This window comes from Eutrigla gurnardus (assembly GCF_963514095.1).
Source record: "Eutrigla gurnardus genome assembly, chromosome: 20".
NCBI classification, from domain to species: Eukaryota; Metazoa; Chordata; class Actinopteri; order Perciformes; family Triglidae; genus Eutrigla; species Eutrigla gurnardus.
Window position 1 is genome coordinate 9,082,427 of NC_139931.1, and position 22,875 is coordinate 9,105,301.

The 22,875-nt window shown below is 41.2% G+C and overlaps 1 protein-coding gene and 1 pseudogene across 2 annotated transcripts; both read left to right on the forward strand.

Moving 5' to 3' along the window:
• The first annotated feature begins 722 nt into the window (after nt 1–722).
• On the forward strand, nt 723–9,259 carry LOC311031451 (cytochrome P450 2K1-like; annotated as a pseudogene). Its single transcript has 11 exons — nt 723–1,232; nt 1,743–1,868; nt 2,740–2,842; nt 4,819–4,967; nt 6,686–6,848; nt 7,048–7,197; nt 7,413–7,573; nt 8,107–8,472; nt 8,565–8,749; nt 8,836–8,977; nt 9,072–9,259. The product of its transcript is annotated as a cytochrome P450 2K1-like (transcript).
• A 1,929-nt stretch (nt 9,260–11,188) lies between these two features.
• Nucleotides 11,189–22,679, forward strand: LOC311031452 (cytochrome P450 2K1-like; the record flags this gene model as incomplete). The annotated part of the gene is made up of 10 exons (XM_084037759.1): nt 11,189–11,192; nt 11,413–11,531; nt 13,304–13,466; nt 13,666–13,815; nt 14,031–14,191; nt 14,829–15,008; nt 15,096–15,237; nt 15,321–15,505; nt 15,592–15,733; nt 22,320–22,679. The coding sequence occupies 10 exons, from the start codon at nt 11,189–11,191 to the stop codon at nt 22,505–22,507; spliced, it is 1,434 nt and encodes a 477-aa protein (XP_083893885.1). The 3' UTR covers nt 22,508–22,679.
• Nucleotides 22,680–22,875: the final 196 nt, after the last annotated feature.

A 22,875-nucleotide genomic window follows, 5' to 3' on the forward strand; every position in this document is an offset into this window, starting at 1 on the left:
GTCAACAAACCAAAAGAATAGCGCAGAAATGATACATGATACAAATAATGAAATAGTTTTAATTTTCATTTGTGGAAAGGCTCACTAGATGACACACAAAAAATGTAGAACATGAGGATGACGCATTCCAGTACCTATAGTATTACACTATTTAATATCATGCCAGAAAGTACGTCCCAATACATAGAATGCCAAATGCATTTTCCCAAAAATACCAAGATGTCCTCCTGCATCTGGTCACACTTTGCCTTTTTAAAACCAGCATGTTTTCTGGCTATTCTGACCCACAATCCTCTGCACAACAGCAAGAGGTTCAAATGCAATGTACCTGTAAGGCCTGCAACAGTATGGACTAAAAGTATAAAAGGAGCGATTTGGAATTCAGCCATTGATTAACTTCACTGAGGCATCTGCAGGGAGGGTGTCATAGCAGCCTACATGGGTGAGAGTTACAATTCTGCCATAATTTAAAATATATTTAATGAAAAATACATAAATAAGCCTTCTATTTGAAAATGTTGTTCTATAGATCTGCCGCCATCAATTGACCCAAAAGGTTCTGTCAGGTTGAGCAGGTTCACTGCACATCTGCACATCTGCCCATAGCTCAAGACTGTATCCCTGTGTCAATAGCCTATAGTTGTGAGGCAGCGGCCATCTTTGGACTACACCTTTTTTTGACAGGAACAACTTTCCCCACAATTTAAAATGTGAATCGATATTGAGGAGCAGTGAAGTTGGATTGTATGGCCTTTGATAAAACATTCAGAATAATAATGTTCATAATGATTTAAGTCTCACATAGAGGTTCAGTTTGGACTTTGTTGACGTCACTCAGCTCAGTGTTGAATACATTTTAACTATATTAACTTCTTATTCTGTTTACATACCTATGGACTGGGTCTTGCAATCAATTTAGCAGTTGGACATCCGCCAAAGCGAATAAAGATTCTCGCGGCTATAATAGAGGACATTTTACTGTCTCAGGTCTCATAAAAGACAAGAACATTCTTTCTCACTTTGTTAAAAGTGTGGCTGTCATGGAAAACATTTCTCTGTTCTATCCCAGTACAACCTCTCTACTGGGTGCTGTTTGTATCCTACTTGTCTTGTATGTACTTTTCTCCAACTCTGACTGTCAAAGAAAGAAGCCTCCGGGACCCAGACCACTGCCGGTGTTTGGCAATTTGCTGCAGCTGGATCTTAAGTCATTGCACAATACGCTGTGCGAGGTAAGCAAGTGACATGGAAAACTAAATTAACTATATACTGTTTATGCACTTCCATTCAAAAGTGTGGAATCACCTTTTATTTTGATGCTATTGTAACATAGTTTAAACGGTATAAAACCAGTATTTTTGTCCCCAAACTAATTTTCCAGTCAAGCAAAGTGTAAGTCACCCTAGATCATTATTGACTGACTTTCTAAATATTATGTTCATCTTATATTCCCTAAATATTTTGGAAATTAAAGAGACACATTCTGAATTTCTACAGTCATTAAAATATACTGAGATTTTAAGGTTTTTGACTTAAAACTATGCAATTTAAAGTAATTTTGGACCACTATTATTAATACAGAGAACTCCCAAAAGCTTAAAGACAAAACTTGCTCTAATTCCAGATCAAAATTTTGCAGGACGCAAAAAAATTTTAATGATAATGTGATTACATAACTGTTTTGAAATGGTTAATATATGTTATTGCTTTAATGTGATATGGTCTGCTTTTTTGTGTCATAGCTTTCCAAGAAATATGGATCAGTGTTTACAATATATTTGGGACCCCAGAAATTTGTAGTCCTGGCAGGATACAAGACAGTGAAGCAGGCTCTGGTCAACTATGCTGTGGAGTTTGGAGAGAGACTGGTCACTCCGATATAGGCGGTGACATAAGTGGTCCACATAGTACGTATAAGAAGCAGAAGCAGATCTTTGTGACAATCACTCACACAACAAGTTAATCAAAGCTATAATCATCTCATTCAATGAGTATGTTGATATAACACTTAACTGTCTACTGCCACAATAGCTAAGTTGTGCTTTGAGTGCAAAGGTTCTTCCAGCGGTTCTGATGTTCCAAATGATCTGCAATGCAAATGTGTTTAGAAAACCTACAAAAGAATAATGCAAAGAAATCTTATTTACTCATTTGTAAATGCACAATTTATGCCTCTGCAAATAGCAAGCTATTAGTGCCTTCACTCATTCAACTCTTGCAGTGTGCAGTGCAGTTACTCTTGCTATAAAACCCTTGCTAAAATTTTTCAAAAAAATTCCAATGACGAAAAAAAGTAGCAGAGGAGAAAATCGTTGAGGAGACTCAGTATCTGATCGAAGTGTTTGAATTACATGAAGGTAACTCTTCTCCCGTATTACGTCTTCAGAAGGATACTATACTGTTTGTTGTTTTACACGATACACTTTTTGTTTGTTTTAGGTAAACCCTTCACTTCTACCCAGTCAATAAACTATGCAGTCTCCAACATTATCAGTTCAATTATCTATGGCAGCAGATTTGATTACAGTGACCCAGAATTTAGACGCATGGTAGACCGGGCCAATGACACCCTTCGACTCTCAGGCTCTCCTTCAGTACAGGTACGCCTTTTGCCTTTCACTAAATAAACCAAAAGATGAATGAATGAATTACAGACTCATGGGCCATTCTATAGACATTATATTGTTCTTTAATATTATACAGGTTAAATGTGTGTTATTCTCTGTTTATCTACAACAGTTCTATAACATGTTCCCCTGGATGTGTGGATGGGTGAGGAACAGGAAGCGTCTCAGGCAGAACGTTGCTGAAAACAAAGAACACATGAGGCAGCTGATCGGACGTTTACAAGAAACTTTGAAACCTCAAATGTGCAGAGGATTTGTGGACGCCTTTCTGGCCCACAAACAGAAGCTAGAGGTGCTCAAGTCTAGTGTAATATCATAATTTTTTAATCTCTAATTGTTCATTTCTGTTCTTTTTTATTAAATATTGAATTACAGGACTATACCAGTCTAATTCTGACATCTCTCAATTAGCAGGGATCCCCCCGTCTCCAACACATCTTGTGTGCATCAGTGTTTAGTAGAGCTCACCCTAACTGTTTCCTTTAATGCTTGACATGAATTCATAACACCATTACATTTCTATGAAATAAATTAATAGCTAGAAGATGAAAAGTGGTTAGAGCTTCAATCTAAACACATTTCACTTCGTACTTCTATGGATTCAGGAATTACGGACTCGTACTACAAAACGGAGCACCTTGTGTCAACCGTTGCCAACGTCTTTTCTGCTGGTACTGATACGACAGCAACTACACTGAGATGGGCTATGTTGCTCATGGCCAAATATTCTCATGTACAAGGTGATTATATGCTTATTTTCTTGCTTTAAGATTATTATTTGCTAGATAGTATTGTCAAAGATTGTCAGGAAAGGGGGGTGGGGGGTGAGGGGACGGATTAAAAAGTGGGAATTTTTTGGATTTCATGAATGGATAAAAGAAACTTAGACAATGCTGCACAGGACTTTTCTGAGTGTAGCTCCTTACTTTGTGTTACTCATATGTTGCTTTGGAAATGTTCTGTATTCCCCACGGACCTGGATACAATATGTTGCAACCAGGCCCGGCCCTAACTAATCTGGAGCCCTAGGCAAGATTTTAGGTGGCGCCCCCCTTGCATCGGCAGTGTAGTGTATATACTACCAAATCACAGCAGTGCTGATATTCAAAACAGCATTCTCTCTCATGTGATATTGCTTAATTAACATTAATGATGTGCACTTTAACAACTAGGCTTACAACTATAATATATAAAGGGGTGGAAAAGTGACTATTACCAGCAGGGCAAACGTTAGCTAACCAGAAGACAATAAAAATGTAAACAAATGTAAACACCTGCTTAAAAGATCTAATACAAATGTCCCTGAGGAATGTAAGGTGGGAGTACTGTAATTACCTAACGTTACATTATTACTTTCCATAACAACTTAGCCCCCTCCACAATATTAACTGCCGTTAAAACAGTCAACTAACGTTAGCTATTTATTGATTAGCAATTAGCAAATCATGTAACGTTATCCTAATGCTAAAAAGCCAGGTGTATATCTGTAACAGATAAACAATTTCATGTAATGTTACCTCTGTCTTTTTCTCGTTTCTCCTCCTCTTCTTTTCTTTTTTTTCTTCCCTGGGCACCAGACAGTTTTGGCCGTTTTGACATCTTGTGTTGATTTTTTGATGTGATGACGTCCAAAAAGAATCATGATAGGCTACGGGAAGGGAGGGGGCGCACCGTGCATGGGGGGGGGGGGGGTTTGTAATGTTGTTACAAATATTATTTCTATTAAAAAGGGTTTGCTTTGCGTTTTAATTAACGTGGGATTATTTCTTGTACCAACTTTTTTTTTTTTTTTTCCATTTGTGGCACTGGCGTGGCGCCCCCCGATGGACAGCGCCCTTAGCATTTGCCTATACGGCCTATGCCACGGGCCGGCCCTGTGCAGGCTGGGGTACAAAAGGTAGGATATGTCCCTTTGATGGGTAGGTAGATGATTAATCATCCTAAATCTCAGCTACAAAGCTTCCAGTGGATGTGCATTTGAGTATATGTCCACGTTGTCCAGTTGGGCAGGTAGATGATTCGTCATCCTAATGCTTAGGTGCAAAGGCATTCTGTTTATGTTTGAGCATTAACCTCACTGTGTTCTAACTGCAAGGCTCAGTGAGTGGAGTGCCATTAAAAGCAGGAGAAATGTCTCTTTTGGAGGATTTTGTTGTCTACCTTTTCTCTAATCCCACCACTTCACTGGGAGTTGTTGCTCTCCTGCTCGTCATCTATCTTGTTTCTAGTAGTGTCACCTCTCAGGGATTTGGAAAAGAGCCTCCGGGGCCGAAGCCTCTTCCCCTGCTGGGTAACCTGTTGCAGCTGGATCTCAAGAGACTCCACAAATCCCTCTTTGAGGTGAGTTAAACACTCTTCTACCAAAGCAAATGCATTTTGTAACAGTTGTCACAATTTATTTGAGATGAGATGAAAAGGCGTCTACTCAATCCATGTAGCATTCATTCTTTGGTTATTTTGTTTAAAAAACATAATTTCAAAAAACAGGAAATTAGAAAAACAATCAAATGGGCCTCTTTTGTTTTTCTGGTTTACAACTGGTTTACAACCGTTTACAACAAAACGGAAAGACAGTTTTGTGTTGTCGTTTATGTGATGTTGTATGGAATATAGAGTGAATGTCAGAATCCGTGACTGGAAATGCAGCCTCGCGTTAGGCGGCAGCAGAACATGTAGCGGTTATGGCCGCACTTGAACCTCATGTTGACTTTATTCATGACATTTTTGAGAGTGGGAAAAACACTTCAACAACTACCGGCCGATCTCCAACCTTCTGTTCTGTAGTAAGATCCTGAAAAAAGCAGTTGCCACCCAACTCCATCACCATATGTCCAACCATGAGCTCTATGAACCCCTTCAATCTGGATACAGAACACACCACAGCACCGAGACCGCCCTAATAATTCTGCTCGACCTCTCTGCAGTCTTTGACACTATCTCCCATCCCATCCTCCTCAACCGCCTATCTCACCACCTACATCACCGGATCAGCTCTCTCCTGGATCCAGTCATACCTCTCTAACAGAAAACAGTGCATCACACTCTGCAACTCCCACTCCCCCCAAGCCCCTGTCAACCAAGGCGTGCCTCAAGGCTCTGTGCTTGGACCCCTCCTCTTTATCATCTACATGCACCCTCTTGGTCAGATCACCCATCAACATGGTCTCAAATTCCACTCATACACTGATGAAACACAGCTCCACATCAGCACCAAACCATCCACTCACCCCCCCCCCCCCCCCCCCCCCATCTCCCTGGTCTACTGCCTACATAAAATCTAAGGATGTCAACAAACATACTCAAGCTCAACAGCAATAAAACAGAGGTCATGGATGCGGCCTCCAAGGCACTGCTTTGGGAGGTTGGAGATCTCCTCCTAAATATAGACGGGTACTCCATCTGCCCATCCTCTGAAGTCTGCAACCTTGGCGTCATCCTGGACTCCAACCTTTCCTACCAGTCCCACATCCGCCTTCTTTCACCTCAGAAATATCTCCAGACTCTGTGGCAGAAACCCTCATTCATGCCTTCGTCACCTCCCGTCTGGATTACTGCCATGGAGTCCTTTCTGGAGTACACACCAAAACCCTGGACAGGCTACAATATGTACAGAACTCTGCCGCCAGGGTTCTCACCCACACCAAGCCCTGGCAAAACATCATCCCAACCCTCATCCACCTCTACTGGCTTCCAATTAACTTCTGCATAAAGTACACAATCCTCCTTCTCACCTAAGAATCCCTCCATTCCATCGCCCCTCAATACCTCTCTGACCTCCTTGTTCTGTACTCGCCGTCTTGCAAACCTCTGGTCCTCAGAGACTGGCCTGCTCTCCATCTCCCACACCAGACTCTGTACCTTCGGAGACAGAGCGTTCAGCACCACGGCCCCCACTCTCTGGAACGCTCTCCCCACAGTCATTCGAAACGCCTCAGCCTAAGACAATTTAAAAAAAAATCATCGAACATCGTAAGAGAATTGTTTTGGTTTTGAAATAACCCATGAATGAACGATACACAGTTTCAACATCACCTCTGAATCTATTTTTTTGTTCAAAGCTCTCAGAGAAACATGGGTCTGTGTTTACGGTGTACTTTGGAACCAGTAAAGTGGTGGTCCTGGCCGGTTACAAGACAGTCAAAGAAGCTCTGGTCAGCTACGCAGAAGAATTTGGAGACAGAAGCATCACTCCTATTTTTCAGGATTTAAGTCAAGGCCACGGTTTGTTTACTTTTCAATACAATATCCAAAATATCCAAATAATATCAATGAGAAGTCAATAGTAAAGCCACAAAAAAACATTTTATGGACTACATTACATTTTTACTTTGTTTTATGTAGGCGATTCACTGACTAGAATTATATATAATAATCAATACATGATAGATATTACATTTAACCTGCATGTTGTGTTTAATAGGAATTGTATTTGCAAATGGAGAATCATGGAAAGAGATGAGATGTTTTGCACTCACCACCCTCAGAGACTTTGGAATGGGCAAACGAGTCGCTGAGGAAAAAATCTTGGAGGAATGTCAACATTTGGTCCAAATGATTGAAAAGCATGAAGGTATGGAGATGAATACATGACAAGTTGTAATTATATACAAAAATAGCAGATGACGTCAAGGAGGTCTTATCGTAATGCTGAGTGACATTTCCTACAGAGTTTGTTACTTTTTCCATATCAGGACACATCTAAGTGCATTATTGTTCTGAGGAAATTATAAGTTGTGTTCAAATCCTCACTTTGTCTTAATAATATAATTTTTGTCACATTTACAGGGAAACCATTTGACACAACACACCCGCTGAGTTATGCAGCATCCAACATCATCTCCTCGATTGTGTATGGCAGCAGGTTTGAATACAATGACCCACGATTCAAAAACATGGTGAAAAGAGCGCACGACAACGCACATATTGTCGGCTCTGCACCAATGCAGGTGGGTTTCATATTTGCCTTTTAAATTATTCTGGTGAGCAAGCAAGCAATGTTTACTGACAAATGCATGATTTAGGACCAAATTGAAACAGCCCCATTTCTTCTGGTCTAATCTTTCTCCTCTCCTGTTCTCTTCAGTCAGCTATTCTCCTTCCCTTCTTCTTATTAATGAATTAATTTGATTCACCAGCATCTTTTATTTCTTTATAATACTATTTTTCTTTAATATTTTTTATTATTACATATGATAGTCTAGTTTTACACATTTGCAATATATTTGGGATTAGGACTGTGTTTGACATTTGATCGTACCAATCCACAATAGTCCTGCAAAACAGCTTCTGCTGGGATACAGAAGCAGCCTAACCTACTCAGTAGAACTCCTAGTAATAATTATGGTCATTTGTTACGTTACATAATGAGACACACAGAACAAATCTCACTATTTAATGAAGACTTTTATTATTCCATGAAATCTTCTTTGGTTGCTGATTGTCTTCACTAACCTTTGTTGTTTTCACTGTTACATCACAGCTTTACAACATCTTTCCCAGGCTGTTCAGTTGGATAAAAAACAGGCAGCTGTTCTTAAGAAATATTGAGGATGCTGTCAGTGATATCAAAGAATTAATCAAAGACCTAAAAGAGACGCTGAACACTCACATCTACAGGGGATTTGTGGACTGTTTTCTGATTCGGAAGCAGAAAGAAGATGTAAGACCAAACACGTTTACATCTTTATTAAAACAAATTAAAATAAAAAAAATAAAAAACATTCTAATTTATGCTGATGTTTGAATGTTCTTTCTCTTAGGACTCTTCTGTTATGGACAATCACTACCACAGCTACTACACTGACATGGGGTTTACTGTTTATGGCTAAATATCCACATGTACAAGGTAAGAGAGAGATTCTTTGGCAGCTTCACAGAGGCCAAGGATTAGTCTTGTTTAAATGAATGCAGCAAAGAATACTTATTTGTTAAACCCAGACCAGGTCCAGGAGGAGCTCAGCAGGGTGGTAGGAAGCCGTCAGGTCAGAGTCGAGGACAGGAAGAACCTGCCGTACACTGATGCTGTCATCCATGAGACACAGAGACTGGCCAACATTGTCCCAATGGCCGTTCCTCACAAAACCAGCCGAGACGTCACCTTCCAGGGCTACTTCATCAAAGAGGCTAGTTGCTCACATCTATTATTTATTGTTGGAAATGTTCAACTACTTCTGAAAAGGTGAAAACGTACTTTTATTTTTGCCTACAGGGGACGACTGTGTTTCCTCTTCTTGCTTCTGTCCTACACGATGAGAGTGAATGGGAGACCCCACACTGTTTCAACCCTTCCCACTTCCTGGATAAGGAGGGTAAATTCATCAGGCGAGACGCCTTCATGCCCTTTTCTGCAGGTACAACACCGTCATCAGGATTTTGTATTTTAAGGATTGCAGAGACATTTTACACAGCATGGTCCATCTCTTTGCAAATCTCTTGGTTTTGCAGGTCGCAGGGCGTGTCTGGGAGAAAGTCTGGCTAAGATGGAGCTCTTCCTCTTCCTAACCTCCCTCCTCCAGCGCTTTCGTTTCACTCCTCCACCTGGAGTCACAGAGGAGGAACTGGACCGGACACCAGTTGTGGGCTTCACCCTCAACCCGCCACCTCATGAGCTTTGTGCCGTCAGGCGCCAATAAGGATGAGAGCTGGAGCATGGCATTAGGGAGGGGTAACATGCTGTGCAGCCAGCAGATGTTCCGTCTTGAAAAATAGCATCATATCTAAAATAGAAAGATGAATATCATACACAGGTGGACACGTTGACTAGCCTTACATTTTTCTCTCTTTAGTTTAAACACTTTGCATCACTTTTTCCATGCATATGGACTTCACTAGAGTGAGACAACTACATACCTTCGTATTCCTGATTATCGTCAATGGTTAATTATTTTCACAAATGGATGTACTCAGTTTTGAAGATTGTAATTTGTCTTTTTTTTTGTATTGCAGAAAATGGCAAATATCACATAATATGATCCTACTATAGCTCAATTCCACATGTACATCTAAAATGACAATAAATTACATTCACATAATTTTTTCATTTTGGTCTTTTTTCCCCCCTTCTAGAGAAATACTTAATAGTTATACGTTACACATTATTCGGCCCGGGTTCCTTCTGTGTGGAGTTTGCATGTTCTCCCCGTGTAATCGTGGGTTCTCTCCGGGTTCTCCGGCTTCCTCCCACAGTCCAAAGACATGCAGGATGGGGATAGGTTCATTGATGACTCTAAATTGCCCGTAGGTGTGAATGTGAGTGTGAATGGTTGTCTGTCTCTACATGTCAGCCCTGTGATAGACTGGCGTCCTGTCCAGGGTGTACCCTGCCTTCGCCCAATGGTAGCTGGGATCGGCTCCAGCCCCCCCGTGACCCTGAATACAGGATAAGCGGTAGAAAATGGATGGATGGATGGATGGTTACACATTATTTTCTTCAATGTTTTCTGATGAGAAAAAGGAGATTGAGAGTATGTTATAAAGGGGACAATATATCATTGTTCTAAATAAGATTTAGTTCACTCTCAACCCTGATGCTTCTTATGACAACACAGTATTTTGCACATTGATCCTTTGGAAAGGCTGCAGTTTAATACCAACAGTCTTGGTTTGCTCAGGTTGGTGATCAATCATTGTAGCCCAGTTAATTTTGTCAAGAAGTAAAGTTCTTTGAGCAAAAACTTGATGCTAGACGTTAGATAAGATGTTGGGTACGATACAGTAGTGTAGGAATGGAGACAAACAGCTTTAGAAGAGCCTACGTAGGCCTACTGGCGTGTATACATATATAGCCTATGTGTTAACTTCCTCTGAATTCAAAGTGCTGCTTCAGCCATCAGGTTCCTGTATTATTTTTGATGTAAAGTAAAACTATTATTGCACTGAACTCAACGGAACTCAGTGAGTTTCATTTACACTGAAAGGAGTCAGGTCTTATTGAGAAATATTTATGCCCTGGAGGACCTGAACACTTCTTTTAGCTAAGCTAAAGGTTTTTCTGGTTAAGCATTTTAAAAATAACCAATTTTGTTGTGATTTAATTGCACTTAATGGATAAAACAGATGCCAAATCAACTACATAAAGACAACAATTTGTAAAAAGTCTAGAACCACCTGGTGTAATAAGCAATGTATGCAAACCTAACATTTGGGACTGTGACCCATGAGAGACAAAATGTATGTTTGTTCCTTAATCCTGTCTCACAGCCAACCTCTGGTCTGAAATGTGCATTCTCTCTACTGGCCATTAGGGGGAAACTCCTCTGGTTGCAAAAAGAAGTCTGATTGAATGGAAGTTTATGAGAAAATTACCCTACTTCTCACAAACTCACTCTGATATATTTCTCTGGCTGACAGTAAAACTGTGTCTGATGGAGGGAAGGAATACAGTCATATTGTCATGTTTTTTTTGTGACAATCTGCAAAGCAGAGAAACTTATGTACAAATAAATCATTTACAAATCTAACTGGTGCTTTTGGCAGAGCAGACATTTTTACTGTCTTGCCAATGTTTTCACTTAATTTAATCAGTACTGGCTGGAGTACAAAAGGCAGGATATGTCCCTTTGATGGGTAGGTAGATGATTACTCCTCCTAAATCTCAGCTACAAAGGCGTTCCAGTGGATGTGCATTTGAGTATAAACATCACTGTGTTCTAACTGCAAGGCTCAGTGAGTGGAGTGCCATTAACAGCAGGAGAAATGTCTCTTTTGGAGGATTTTGTTGTCTACCTTTTCTCGAATCCCACCACTTATCTGGGAGTTGTTGCTCTCCTGCTCGTCGTCTATCTAGTTTCTAGTAGTTTCACCTCTCAGGGATTTGGAAAAGAGCCTCCGGGTCCGAAGCCTCTTCCCCTGCTGGGCAACTTGCTGCAGCTGGATCTCAAGAGACTCCACAAATCCCTCGTTGAGGTGAGTTTAACACTGTTCTACCAGCAAATGCATTTTGAAACAGGTGTCACAATTTATTTGAGATGAGGTGAAAAGACGTATACTCAATTCATATCAATATTTCAATGTCATTCGTTCTTTGGTTATTTTGTTTAAAAAACATAACTTCAAAAACAGGAAATTAGAAAAACAATCAAATGGGCCTCTTTTGTTTTTCTGGTTTACAACTGGTTTTACAACCGTTTACAACAAAACGGTAAAGACAGTTTTGATTTGTTGTTTACGTGATGTTGTACGGAATATACAATGAATGTCAGAATCTGTGACTGGAAATGTAGCCTTGCGTTAAACGGAAGCAGAACATGCAGCGGTTATGTCCGCACTTGAACCTCATGTTGACTTTTTGAGAGTGGGAAAAACACTTCAACAACTACCGGCCGATCTCCAACCTTCTGTTCCATAGTAAGATCCTAGAAAAAGCAGTTGCCATCCAACTCCATCACCATATGTCTAACCATGAGCTCTATGAACCCCTTCAATCTGGATTCAGAGCACACCACAGCACCGAGACCGCCCTCATTAAAATCACAAATGATCTTCTTCTGTTCGCTGCTGACTCCGGACACAACAGTGAAATAATTCTGCTCGACCTCTCTGCAGTCTTTGACACTATCTCCCATCCCATCCTCCTCAACCGCCTATCTCACCACCTGCATCACCGGCTCAGCTTTCTCCTGGATCCAGTCATACCTCTCTAACAGAAAACAGTGCATCACACTCTGCAACTCCCACTCCTCCCAAGCCCCTGTCAACCAAGGCGTGCCTCAAGGCTCTGTGCTTGGACCCCCCCTCTTTATCATCTACATGCTGCATCTTGGTCAAATTACCCACCACCATGGTCTCAAATTCCACTCATACACCGATGACACAAAGCTCCACATCAGCACCAAACCATCCACTCAGCCCCCCCCCCCCCCCCCCCCCATCTCCCTGGTCTACTGCCTGCATAAAATCTAAGGATGTCAACAAACATACTCAAGCTCAACAGCAATAAAACAGAGGTCATGGATGCGGCCTCCAAGGCACTACTTTGGGAGGTTGGAGATCTCCTCCTTAATATAGATGGGTATTCCATCTGCCCATCCTCTGAAGTCTGCAACCTTGGCGTCATCCTGGACTCCAATCTTTCCTTCCAGTCCCACATCCGCCTTCTTTCACCTCAGAAATATCTCCAGACTCTGTGGCAGAAACCCTCATTCATGCCTTCGTCACCTCCCGTCTGGATTACTGCCATGGAGTCCTTTCTGGAGTACACACCAAAACCCTGGACAGGCTACAATATGTACAGAACTCTGCCGCCAGGGTTCTCACCCACACCAAGCCCTGGCAAAACATCATCCCAACCCTCATCCACCTCTACTGGCTTCCAATTAACTTCTGCATAAAGTACACAATCCTCCTTCTCACCTAAGAATCCCTCCATTCCATCGCCCCTCAATACCTCTCTGACCTCCTTATTCTGTACTCGCCGTCTTGCAAACCTCTGGTCCTCAGAGACTGGCCTGCTCTCCATCTCCCACAACAGACTCTGTACCTTCGGAGACAGAGCGTTCAGCACCACAGCCCCCACTCTTTGGAACGCTCTCCCCACAGTCATTCGAAACGCCTCAGCCTTAGACAATTTTAAAAAAATCATCGAACATCGTAAGAGAATTGTTTTTGTTTTGAAATAACCCATGAACGAACGATACACAGATTCAACACCTTCTCTGAATCTATTTTTTTGTTCACAGCTCTCAGAGAAACACGGGTCTGTGTTTACGGTGTACTTTGGAACCAGTAAAGTGGTGGTCCTCGCTGGTTACAAGACAGTCAAAGAAGCTCTGGTCAGCAACGCAGAAGAATTTGGAGACAGAAGCATCACTCCTATTTTTCAGGATTTAAGTCAAGGCCACGGTTTGTTTACTTTTCAATACAATATCCAAAATATCCAAATAATATCAATGACAAGTCAATAGTAAAGCCACAAAAAAACATTTTATGTACTACATTAAATTTTTACTTTGTTTTATGTAGGCAATTCACTGACTAGAATTATATATAATAATCTATACATGATACATATTACATTTAACCTGCATGTTGTGTTTAATAGGAATTATATTTGCAAATGGAGAATCATGGAAAGAGATGAGATGTTTTGCACTCACCACCCTCAGAGACTTTGGAATGGGCAAACGAGTCGCTGAGGAAAAAATCTTGGAGGAATGTCAACATTTGGTCCAAATGATTGAAAAGCATGAAGGTATGGAGATAAATACATGACAAGGTGTTCTGATATACGAAAATAGCAGATGATGTCAAAGTGGTGTTATCGTAATGCTGAGTGACATTTCCTACAGAGTTTGTTACTTTTTCCATATCAGGACTCATCTAAGTGCATTATTGTTCTGAGGAAATTATAAGTTGTGTTCAAATCCTCACTTTGTCTTCATAATATCATTTTTGTCACATTTACAGGGAAACCATTTGACACAACACACCCGCTGAGTTATGCAGCATCCAACATCATCTCCTCGATTGTGTATGGCAGCAGGTTTGAATACAATGACCCCCGATTCAAAAACATGGTGACAAGAGCGCACGACAACACACATATTGTCGGCTCTGCACCAATCCAGGTGGGTTTCATATTTGCCTTTTAAATTACTCTGGTGAGCAAGCAAGCAATGTTTACTGACTAATGCATGATTTAGGACCAAATTGAAACAGCCCCATTTCTTCTGGTCCAATCTTTCTCTTCTCCTGTTCTCTCATCTATTCTCCTTTCCCTTCATCTTATTAATTAATTCATTTGATTCACCAGCATCTTTTATTTCTTTATAATACAATTTTTCTTTAATATTTTTTATGATTACATATGATATATTACTATACTGTATTGCTATCTTCTCCTCTCCCCTACTCTCCAGTCATCTCTTTTCCTTTTCTCTGTTTTCCTCTCCTTTCGACTTATTCTCACATAACTACTTACAGTCTAGTTTTAAACATTTATAATATATTTGGGATTAGGACAGTGTTTGACATTTGATCGTACCGATCCACAATAGTCCTGCAAAACAGCTTTTGCTGGGATACAGAAGCAGCCTAACCTACTCAGTAGAACCCTAGTAATAATTATGGTCATTTGTTACGTTACATAATGAGACACACAGAACAAAACTCACTATTTAATGAAGACTTTTATTATTCCATGAAATCTTCTTTGGTTACTGATTGTCTTCACTAACCTTTGTTGTTTTCACTGTTACATCACAGCTTTACAACATCTTTCCCAGGCTGTTCGGTTGGATAAAAAACAGGCAGCTGTTCTTAAGAAATATTGAGGTGACTGTCAGTGATGTCAAAGAATTAATCAAAGACCTAAAAGAGACGCTGAACACTCACATCTACAGGGGATTTGTGGACTGTTTTCTGATTCGGAAGCAGAAAGAAGATGTAAGACCAAACACGCTCACATCTTTAATAAAACAAATAAAAAAAACTGTCTAATTTATGCTGATGTGTGAATGTTCTTTCTCTCAGGAATCTTCTGTTATGGACAATCACTACCATGAGAAAAACTTGATATTTACAGTGGCCAACCTGTTTGCAGCTGGGACTGACACCACAGCTACTACACTGACATGGGGTTTACTGTTGATGGCTAAATATCCACATGTACAAGGTAAAGAGAGAGATTCTTTGGCAGCTTCACAGAGGCCTAGTCTTGAATGAATGCAGCAAAGAATACTTATTTGTTAAACCCAGACCAGGTCCAGGAGGAGCTCAGCAGGGTGGTAGGAAGCCGTCAGGTCAGAGTCGAGGACAGGAAGAACCTGCCGTACACTGATGCTGTCATCCATGAGACACAGAGACTGGCCAACATTGCCCCCATGGCCATTCCTCACAAAACCAGCCGAGACGTCACCTTCCAGGGCTACTTCATCAAAGAGGCTAGTTGCTCACATCTGTTATTTATTGTTGGAAATGTTCATCTACTTCTGAAAAGGTGAAAACGTACTTTTATTTTTGCCTACAGGGGACGACTGTGTTTCCTCTACTTACTTCTGTCCTGCACGATGAGAGTGAATGGGAGACCCCACACTGTTTCAACCCTTCCCACTTCCTGGATAAGGAGGGTAAATTCATCAGGATAGACGCCTTCATGCCCTTTTCTGCAGGTACAACACGGTCATCAGGATTGTGTATTTTAAGGATTGCAGAGACATTTTACACAGCATGTTCCATCTTCCTCTTTGCAAATTTCTTGGTTTTGCAGGTCGCAGGGCATGTCTGGGAGAAAGTCTGGCTAAGATGGAGCTCTTCCTCTTCCTAACCTCCCTCCTCCAGCGCTTTCGTTTCACTCCTCCACCTGGAGTCACAGAGGAGGAACTGGACCTGACACCAGTTGTGGGCCTCACCCTCAACCCGTCACCTCATGAGCTTTGTGCCGTCAGTCGCCAATAAGGATGAGAGCTGGAGCATGGCATTAGGGAGGGGTAACAGGCTGTGCAGCCAGCAGATGTTCCGTCTTGAAAAATAGCATCATATCTAAAATAGAAAGATGAATATCATACACAGGTGGACACGTTGACTAGCCTTACATTTTTCTCTCTTTAGTTTAAACACTTTGCATCACTTTTTCCATGCATATGGACTTCACTAGAGTGAGACAACTACATACCTTCGTATTCCTGATTATCGTCAATGGTTAATTATTTTCACAAATGGATTTACTCAGTTTTGAAGATTGTAATTTGTCTATTTTTTTGTATTGCAGAAAATGGCAAATATCACATAATATATGATCCTACTATAGCTCAATACCACATGTACATCTAAAATGACAATAAATTACATTCATATAATTTTTTCATTTTGGTCTTTTTCCCCCCCTTCTAGAGAAATACTTAATAGTTATACGTTACATATTATTCGGCCCGGGTTCCTTCTGTGTGGAGTTTGCATGTTCTCCCCGTGTAAGCGTGGGTTCTCTCCGGGTTCTCCGGCTTCCTCCCACAGTCCAAAGACATGCAGGATGGGGATAGGTTCATTGATGACTCTAAATTGCCCGTAGGTGTGAATGTGAGTGTGAATGGTTGTTTGTCTCTACATGTCAGCCCTGTGATAGACTGGCGTCCTGTCCAGGTGTACCCTGCCTTCGCCCAATGATAGCTGGGATCGACTCCAGCCCCCCCGTGACCCTAAATACAGGATAAGCGGTAGAAAATGGATGGATGGATGGATGGATGGTTACACATTATTTTCTTCAATGTTTTCTGATGAGAAAAAGGAGATTGAGAGTATGTAATAAAGAGGACAATATATAATTGTTCTAAATAAGATTTAGTTCACTCTCAACCCTGATGCTTCTTATGACAACCCAGTATTTTGCACATTGATCCTTTGGAAAGGCTGCAGTTTAATACCAACAGTCTTGGTTTGCTCAGGTTGGTGATCAATCATTGTAGCCCAGTTCATTTAGTCAAGTAGTAAAGTTCTTTGAGCAAAAACTTGATGCTAGACATTAGATAAGATGTTGGGTACGATACAGTAGAATAGAAATGGAGACAAACAGCTTTAGAAGAGCCTACGTAGGCCTACTGGCGTGTATATATAGACTATGTGTTAACTTCCTCTCAATTCAAAGTGCTGCTTCACGTCCCGCCATCATGTTCCTGTATTATTTTTTATGTAAAGTAAAACTATTATTGCACTGAACTCAACGGAACCCAGTGTGTTTCATTAACACTGAAAGGAGTCAGGTCTTATTGAGAAATATTTATGCCCTGGAGGACCTGAGAACTTTTTTCAACTCCTCTGGTTGCAAAAAGAAGTCTGATTGAATGGAAGTTTATGAGAAAATGACCCTACTTCTCACAAACTCACTCTGATATATTTCTCTGGCTGACAGTAAAACTGCGTCTGATGGAGGGAAGGAATACAGTCATATTGTCATGTTTTTCTTCATGGCAATCTGCAAAGCAGAGGAACTTATGTACAAATAAATAATTTACAAATCAAACTGGTGCTTTTGGCAGAGTAGACATTTTTACTGTCTTGCCAATGTTTTCACTTAATTTAATCAGTACTGGCAGTGGCTGGGGTACAAAAGGCAGGATATGTCCCTTTGATGGGTAGGTAGATGATTACTCCTCCTAAATCTCAGCTACAAATGCGTTCCAGTGGATGTGCATTTGAGTATAAACATCACTGTGTTCTAACTGCAAGGCTCAGTGAGTGGAGTGCCATTAACAGCAGGAGAAATGTCTCTTTTGGAAGATTTTGTTATCTACATTTTCTCTAATCCCACCACCTCTCTAGGAGTTGTTGCTCTCCTGCTCGTCGTCTATCTAGTTTCTAGTAGTTTCACCTCTCAGGGATTTGGAAAAGAGCCTCCGGGTCCGAAGCCTCTTCCCCTGCTGGGCAACTTGCTGCAGCTGGATCTCAAGAGACTCCACAAATCCCTCTTTCGAGGTGAGTTAAACACTCTTCTACCAAAGCAAATACATTTTGAAACAGGTGTCACAATTTATTTGAGATGAGGTGAAAAGACGTATACTCAATTCATAAAAATATTTCAATATCATTCGTTCTTTGGTTATTTTGTTTAAAAAACACAATTTCAAAAACAGGAAATTAAAAAAAACAATCAAATGGGCCTCTTTTGTTTTTCTGGTTTACAACTGGTTTACAACAAAACGGAAAGACAGTTTTGTTTTCTTGTTTACAGATGTTGTACGGAATATACAGTGAATGTCAGAATCTGTGACTGGAAATGCAGACTTGCGTTAGGCGGAAGCAGAACATGTAGCGGTTATGGCCGCACTTGAACCTCATGTTGACTTTATTCATGAAATTTTTGAGAGTGGGAAAAACACTTCAACAACTACCGGCCGATCTCCAACCTTCTGTTCCGCAGTAAGATCCTGGAAAAAGCAGTTGCCATCCGACTCCATCACCAAATGTCCAACCATGAGCTCTATGAACCCAAACCACAGCACCGAGACCGCCCTCATCAAAATCACAAATGATCTTCTTCTGATCACTGCTGACTCCGGGCACACCAGTGAAATAATTCTGCTTGACCTCTCTGCAGTCTTTGACACTATCTCCCATCCCATCCTCCTCAACCGCCTATCTCACCACCTACATCACCGGATCAGCTTTCTCCTGGATCCAGTCATACCTCTCTAACAGAAAACAGTGCATCACACTCTGCAACTCCCACTCCCCCCAAGCCCCTGTCAACCAAGGCGTGCCTCAAGGCTCTGTGCTTGGACCCCTCCTCTTTATCATCTACATGCTCCCTCTTGGTCAGATCACCCATCAACATGGTCTCAAATTCCACTCATACACCGATGACACACAGCTCCACATCAGCACCAAACCATCCACTCAGCCCCCCCCCCCCATCTCCCTGGTCTACTGCCTGCATAAAATCTAAGGATGTCAACAAACATACTCAAGCTCAACAGCAATAAAACAGAGGTCATGGATGCGGCCTCCAAGGCACTACTTTGGGAGGTTGGAGATCTCCTCCTAAATATAGACGGGTACTCCATCTGCCCATCCTCCGAAGTCCGCAACCTTTGCGTCATCCTGGACTCCAACCTTTCCTTCCAGTCCCACATCCGCCTTCTTTCACCTCAGAAATATCTCCAGTGTCTAACTGTGGCAGAAACCCTCATTCATGCCTTCGTCACCTCCCGTCTGGATTACTGCCATGGAGTCCTTTCTGGAGTACACACCAAAACCCTGGACAGGCTACAATATGTACAGAACTCTGCCGCCAGGGTTCTCACCCACACCAAGCCCTGGCAAAACATCATCCCAACCCTCATCCACCTCTACTGGCTTCCAATTAACTTCTGCATAAAGTACAAAATCCTCCTTCTCACCTAAGAATCCCTCCATTCCATCGCCCCTCAATACCTCTCTGACCTCCTTGTTCTGTACTCCCCGTCTTGCAAACCTCTGGTCCTCAGAGACTGGCCTGCTCTCCATCTCCCACACCAGACTCTTTACCTTCGGAGACAGAGCGTTCAGCACCACGGCCCCCACTCTCTGGAACGCTCTCCCCACAGTCATTCGAAACGCCTTAGCCTAAGACAATTTAAAAAAAATCATCGAACATCGTAAGAGAATTGTTTTTGTTTTGAAATAACCCATGAACGAACGATACACAGATTCAACACCACCTCTGAATCTATTTTTTTGTTCAAAGCTCTCAGAGAAACATGGGTCTGTGTTTACGGTGTACTTTGGAACCAGTAAAGTGGTGGTCCTCGCTGGTTACAAGACAGTCAAAGAAGCTCTGGTCAGCAACGCAGAAGAATTTGGAGACAGAAGCATCACTCCTATTTTTCAGGATTTAAGTCAAGGCCACGGTTTGTTTACTTTTCAATACAATATCCAAAATATCCAAATAATATCAATGAGAAGTCAATAGTAAAGCCACAAAAAAACATTTTATGTACTACATTAAATTTGTACTTTGTTTTATGTAGGCGATTCACTGACTAGAATTATATATAATAATCTATACATGATACATATTACATTTAACCTGCATGTTGTGTTTAATAGGAATTATATTTGCAAATGGAGAATCATGGAAAGAGACGAGACGTTTTGCACTCACCACCCTCAGACACTTAGGAATGGGCAAACGAGTCACTGAGGAAAAAATCTTGGAGGAATGTCAACATTTGGTCCAAATGATTAAAAAGCATGAAGTTATGGAGATAAATACATGACAAGTTGTAATGATATACGAAAATAGCAGATGACGTCAAAGTGGTGTTATCGTAATGCTGAGTGACATTTCCTACAGAGTTTCTTACTTTTTCCATATCAGGACACATCTAAGTGCATTATTGTTCTGAGGAAATTATAAGTTGTGTTCAAATCCTCACTTTGTCTTAATAATATAATTTTTGTCACATTTACAGGGAAACCACATGACACAGCACACCCGCTGAGTTATGCAGCATCCAACATCATCTCCTCGATTGTGTATGGCAGCAGGTTTGAATACAATGACCCCCGATTCAAAAACACGGTGAAAAGAGCGCACGACAACATGCATATTGTCGGCTCTGCACCAATCCAGGTGGGTTTCATATTTGCCTTTTAAATTACTCTGGTGAGCAAGCAAGCAATGTTTACTGACAAATGCATGATTTAGGACCAAATTGAAACAGCCCCATTTCTTCTGGTCTAATCTTTCTCCTCTCCTGTTCTCTTCAGTCAGCTATTCTCCTTCCCTTCTTCTTATTAATGAATTCATTTGATTCACCAGCATCTCTTATTTCTTTATAATACTATTTTTCTTTAATATTTTTTATTATTACATATGATATATTTCTATACTGTATTGCTATCTTCTCCTCTCCCCTACACTCCAGTCATCTCTTCTCCTTTTCTTTGTTTTCCTCTCCTTTCAACGTACTCTAACATAACTACTTACAGTCTAGTTTTACACATTTGCAATATATTTGGGATTAGGACAGTGTTTGACATTTGATCGTACCGATCCACAATAGTCCTGCAAAACAGCTTCTGCTGGGATACAGAAGCAGCCTAACCTACTCAGTAGAACTCCTAGTAATAATTATGGTCATTTGTTACGTTACATAATGAGACACACAGAACAAATCTCACTATTTAATGAAGACTTTTATTATTCCATGAAATCTTCTTTGGTTGTTGATTGTCTTCACTAACCTTTGTTGATTTCACTGTTACATCACAGCTTTACAACATCTTTCCCAGGCTGTTCAGTTGGATAAAAAACAGGCAGCTGTTCTTAAGAAATATTGAGGATGCTGTCAGTGATATCAAAGAATTAATCAAAGACCTAAAAGAGACGCTGAACACTCACATCTACAGGGGATTTGTGGACTGTTTTCTGATTCGGAAGCAGAAAGAAGATGTAAGACCAAACACGTTTACATCTTTAATAAAACAAATAAAAAAACAGTCTAATTTATGCTGATGTTTGAATGTTCTTTCTCTTAGGACTCTTCTGTTATGGACAATCACTACCACGAGAAAAACCTTATATTTACAGTGGCCAACCTGTTTGCAGCTGGGACTGACACCACAGCTACTACACTGACATGGGGTTTACTGTTTATGGCTAAATATCCACATGTACAAGGTAAAGAGAGGGATTCTTTGGGAGCTTCACAGAGGCCAAGGATTAGTCTTGTTTAAATGAATGCAGCAAAGAATACTTATTTGTTAAACCCAGACCAGGTCCAGGAGGAGCTCAGCAGGGTGGTAGGAAGCCGTCAGGTCAGAGTCGAGGACCGGAAGAACCTGCCGTACACTGATGCTGTCATCCATGAGACACAGAGACTGGCCAACATTGTCCCCATGGCCATTCCTCACAAAACCAGCCGAGACATCACCTTCCAGGGCTACTTCATCAAAGAGGCTAGTTGCTCACATCTATTATTTATTGTTGGAAATGTTCAACTACTTCTGAAAAGGGGAAAATGTACTTTTATTTTTGCCTACAGGGGACGACTGTGTTTCCTCTTCTTGCTTCTGTCCTGCACGATGAGAGTGAATGGGAGACCCCACACTGTTTCAACCCTTCCCACGTCCTGGATAAGGAGGGTAAATTCATCAGGAGAGACGCCTTCATGCCCTTTTCTGCAGGTACAACACCGTCATCAGGATTTTGTATTTTAAGGATTGCAGAGACATTTTACACAGCATGGTCCATCTACCTCTTTGCATCTCTTGGTTTTGCAGGTCGCAGGGCGTGTCTGGGAGAAAGTCTTGCTAAGATGGAGCTCTTCCTCTTCCTAACCTCCCTCCTCCAGCGCTTTCGTTTCACTCCTCCACCTGGAGTCACAGAGGAGGAACTGGATCTGACACCAGTTGTGGGCTTCACCCTCAACCCACCACCTCATGAGCTTTGTGCCGTCAGTCGCCAATGAGGAAGAGAGCTGGAGCATGGCATTAGGGAGGGGTAACATGCTGTGCAGCCAGCAGATGTTCCGTCTTGAAAAATAGCATCATATCTAAAATAGAAAGATGAATATCATACACAGGTGGACACGTTGACTAGCCTTACATTTTTCTCTCTTTAGTTTAAACACTTTGCATCACTTTTTCCATGCATATGGACTTCACTAGAGTGAGACAACTACATACCTTCGTATTCCTGATTATCGTCAATGGTTAATTATTTTCACAAATGGATGTACTCAGTTTTGAAGATTGTAATTTGTCTTTTTTTTTGTATTGCAGAAAATGGCAAATATCACGTAATATATGATCCTACTATAGCTCAATTCCACATGTA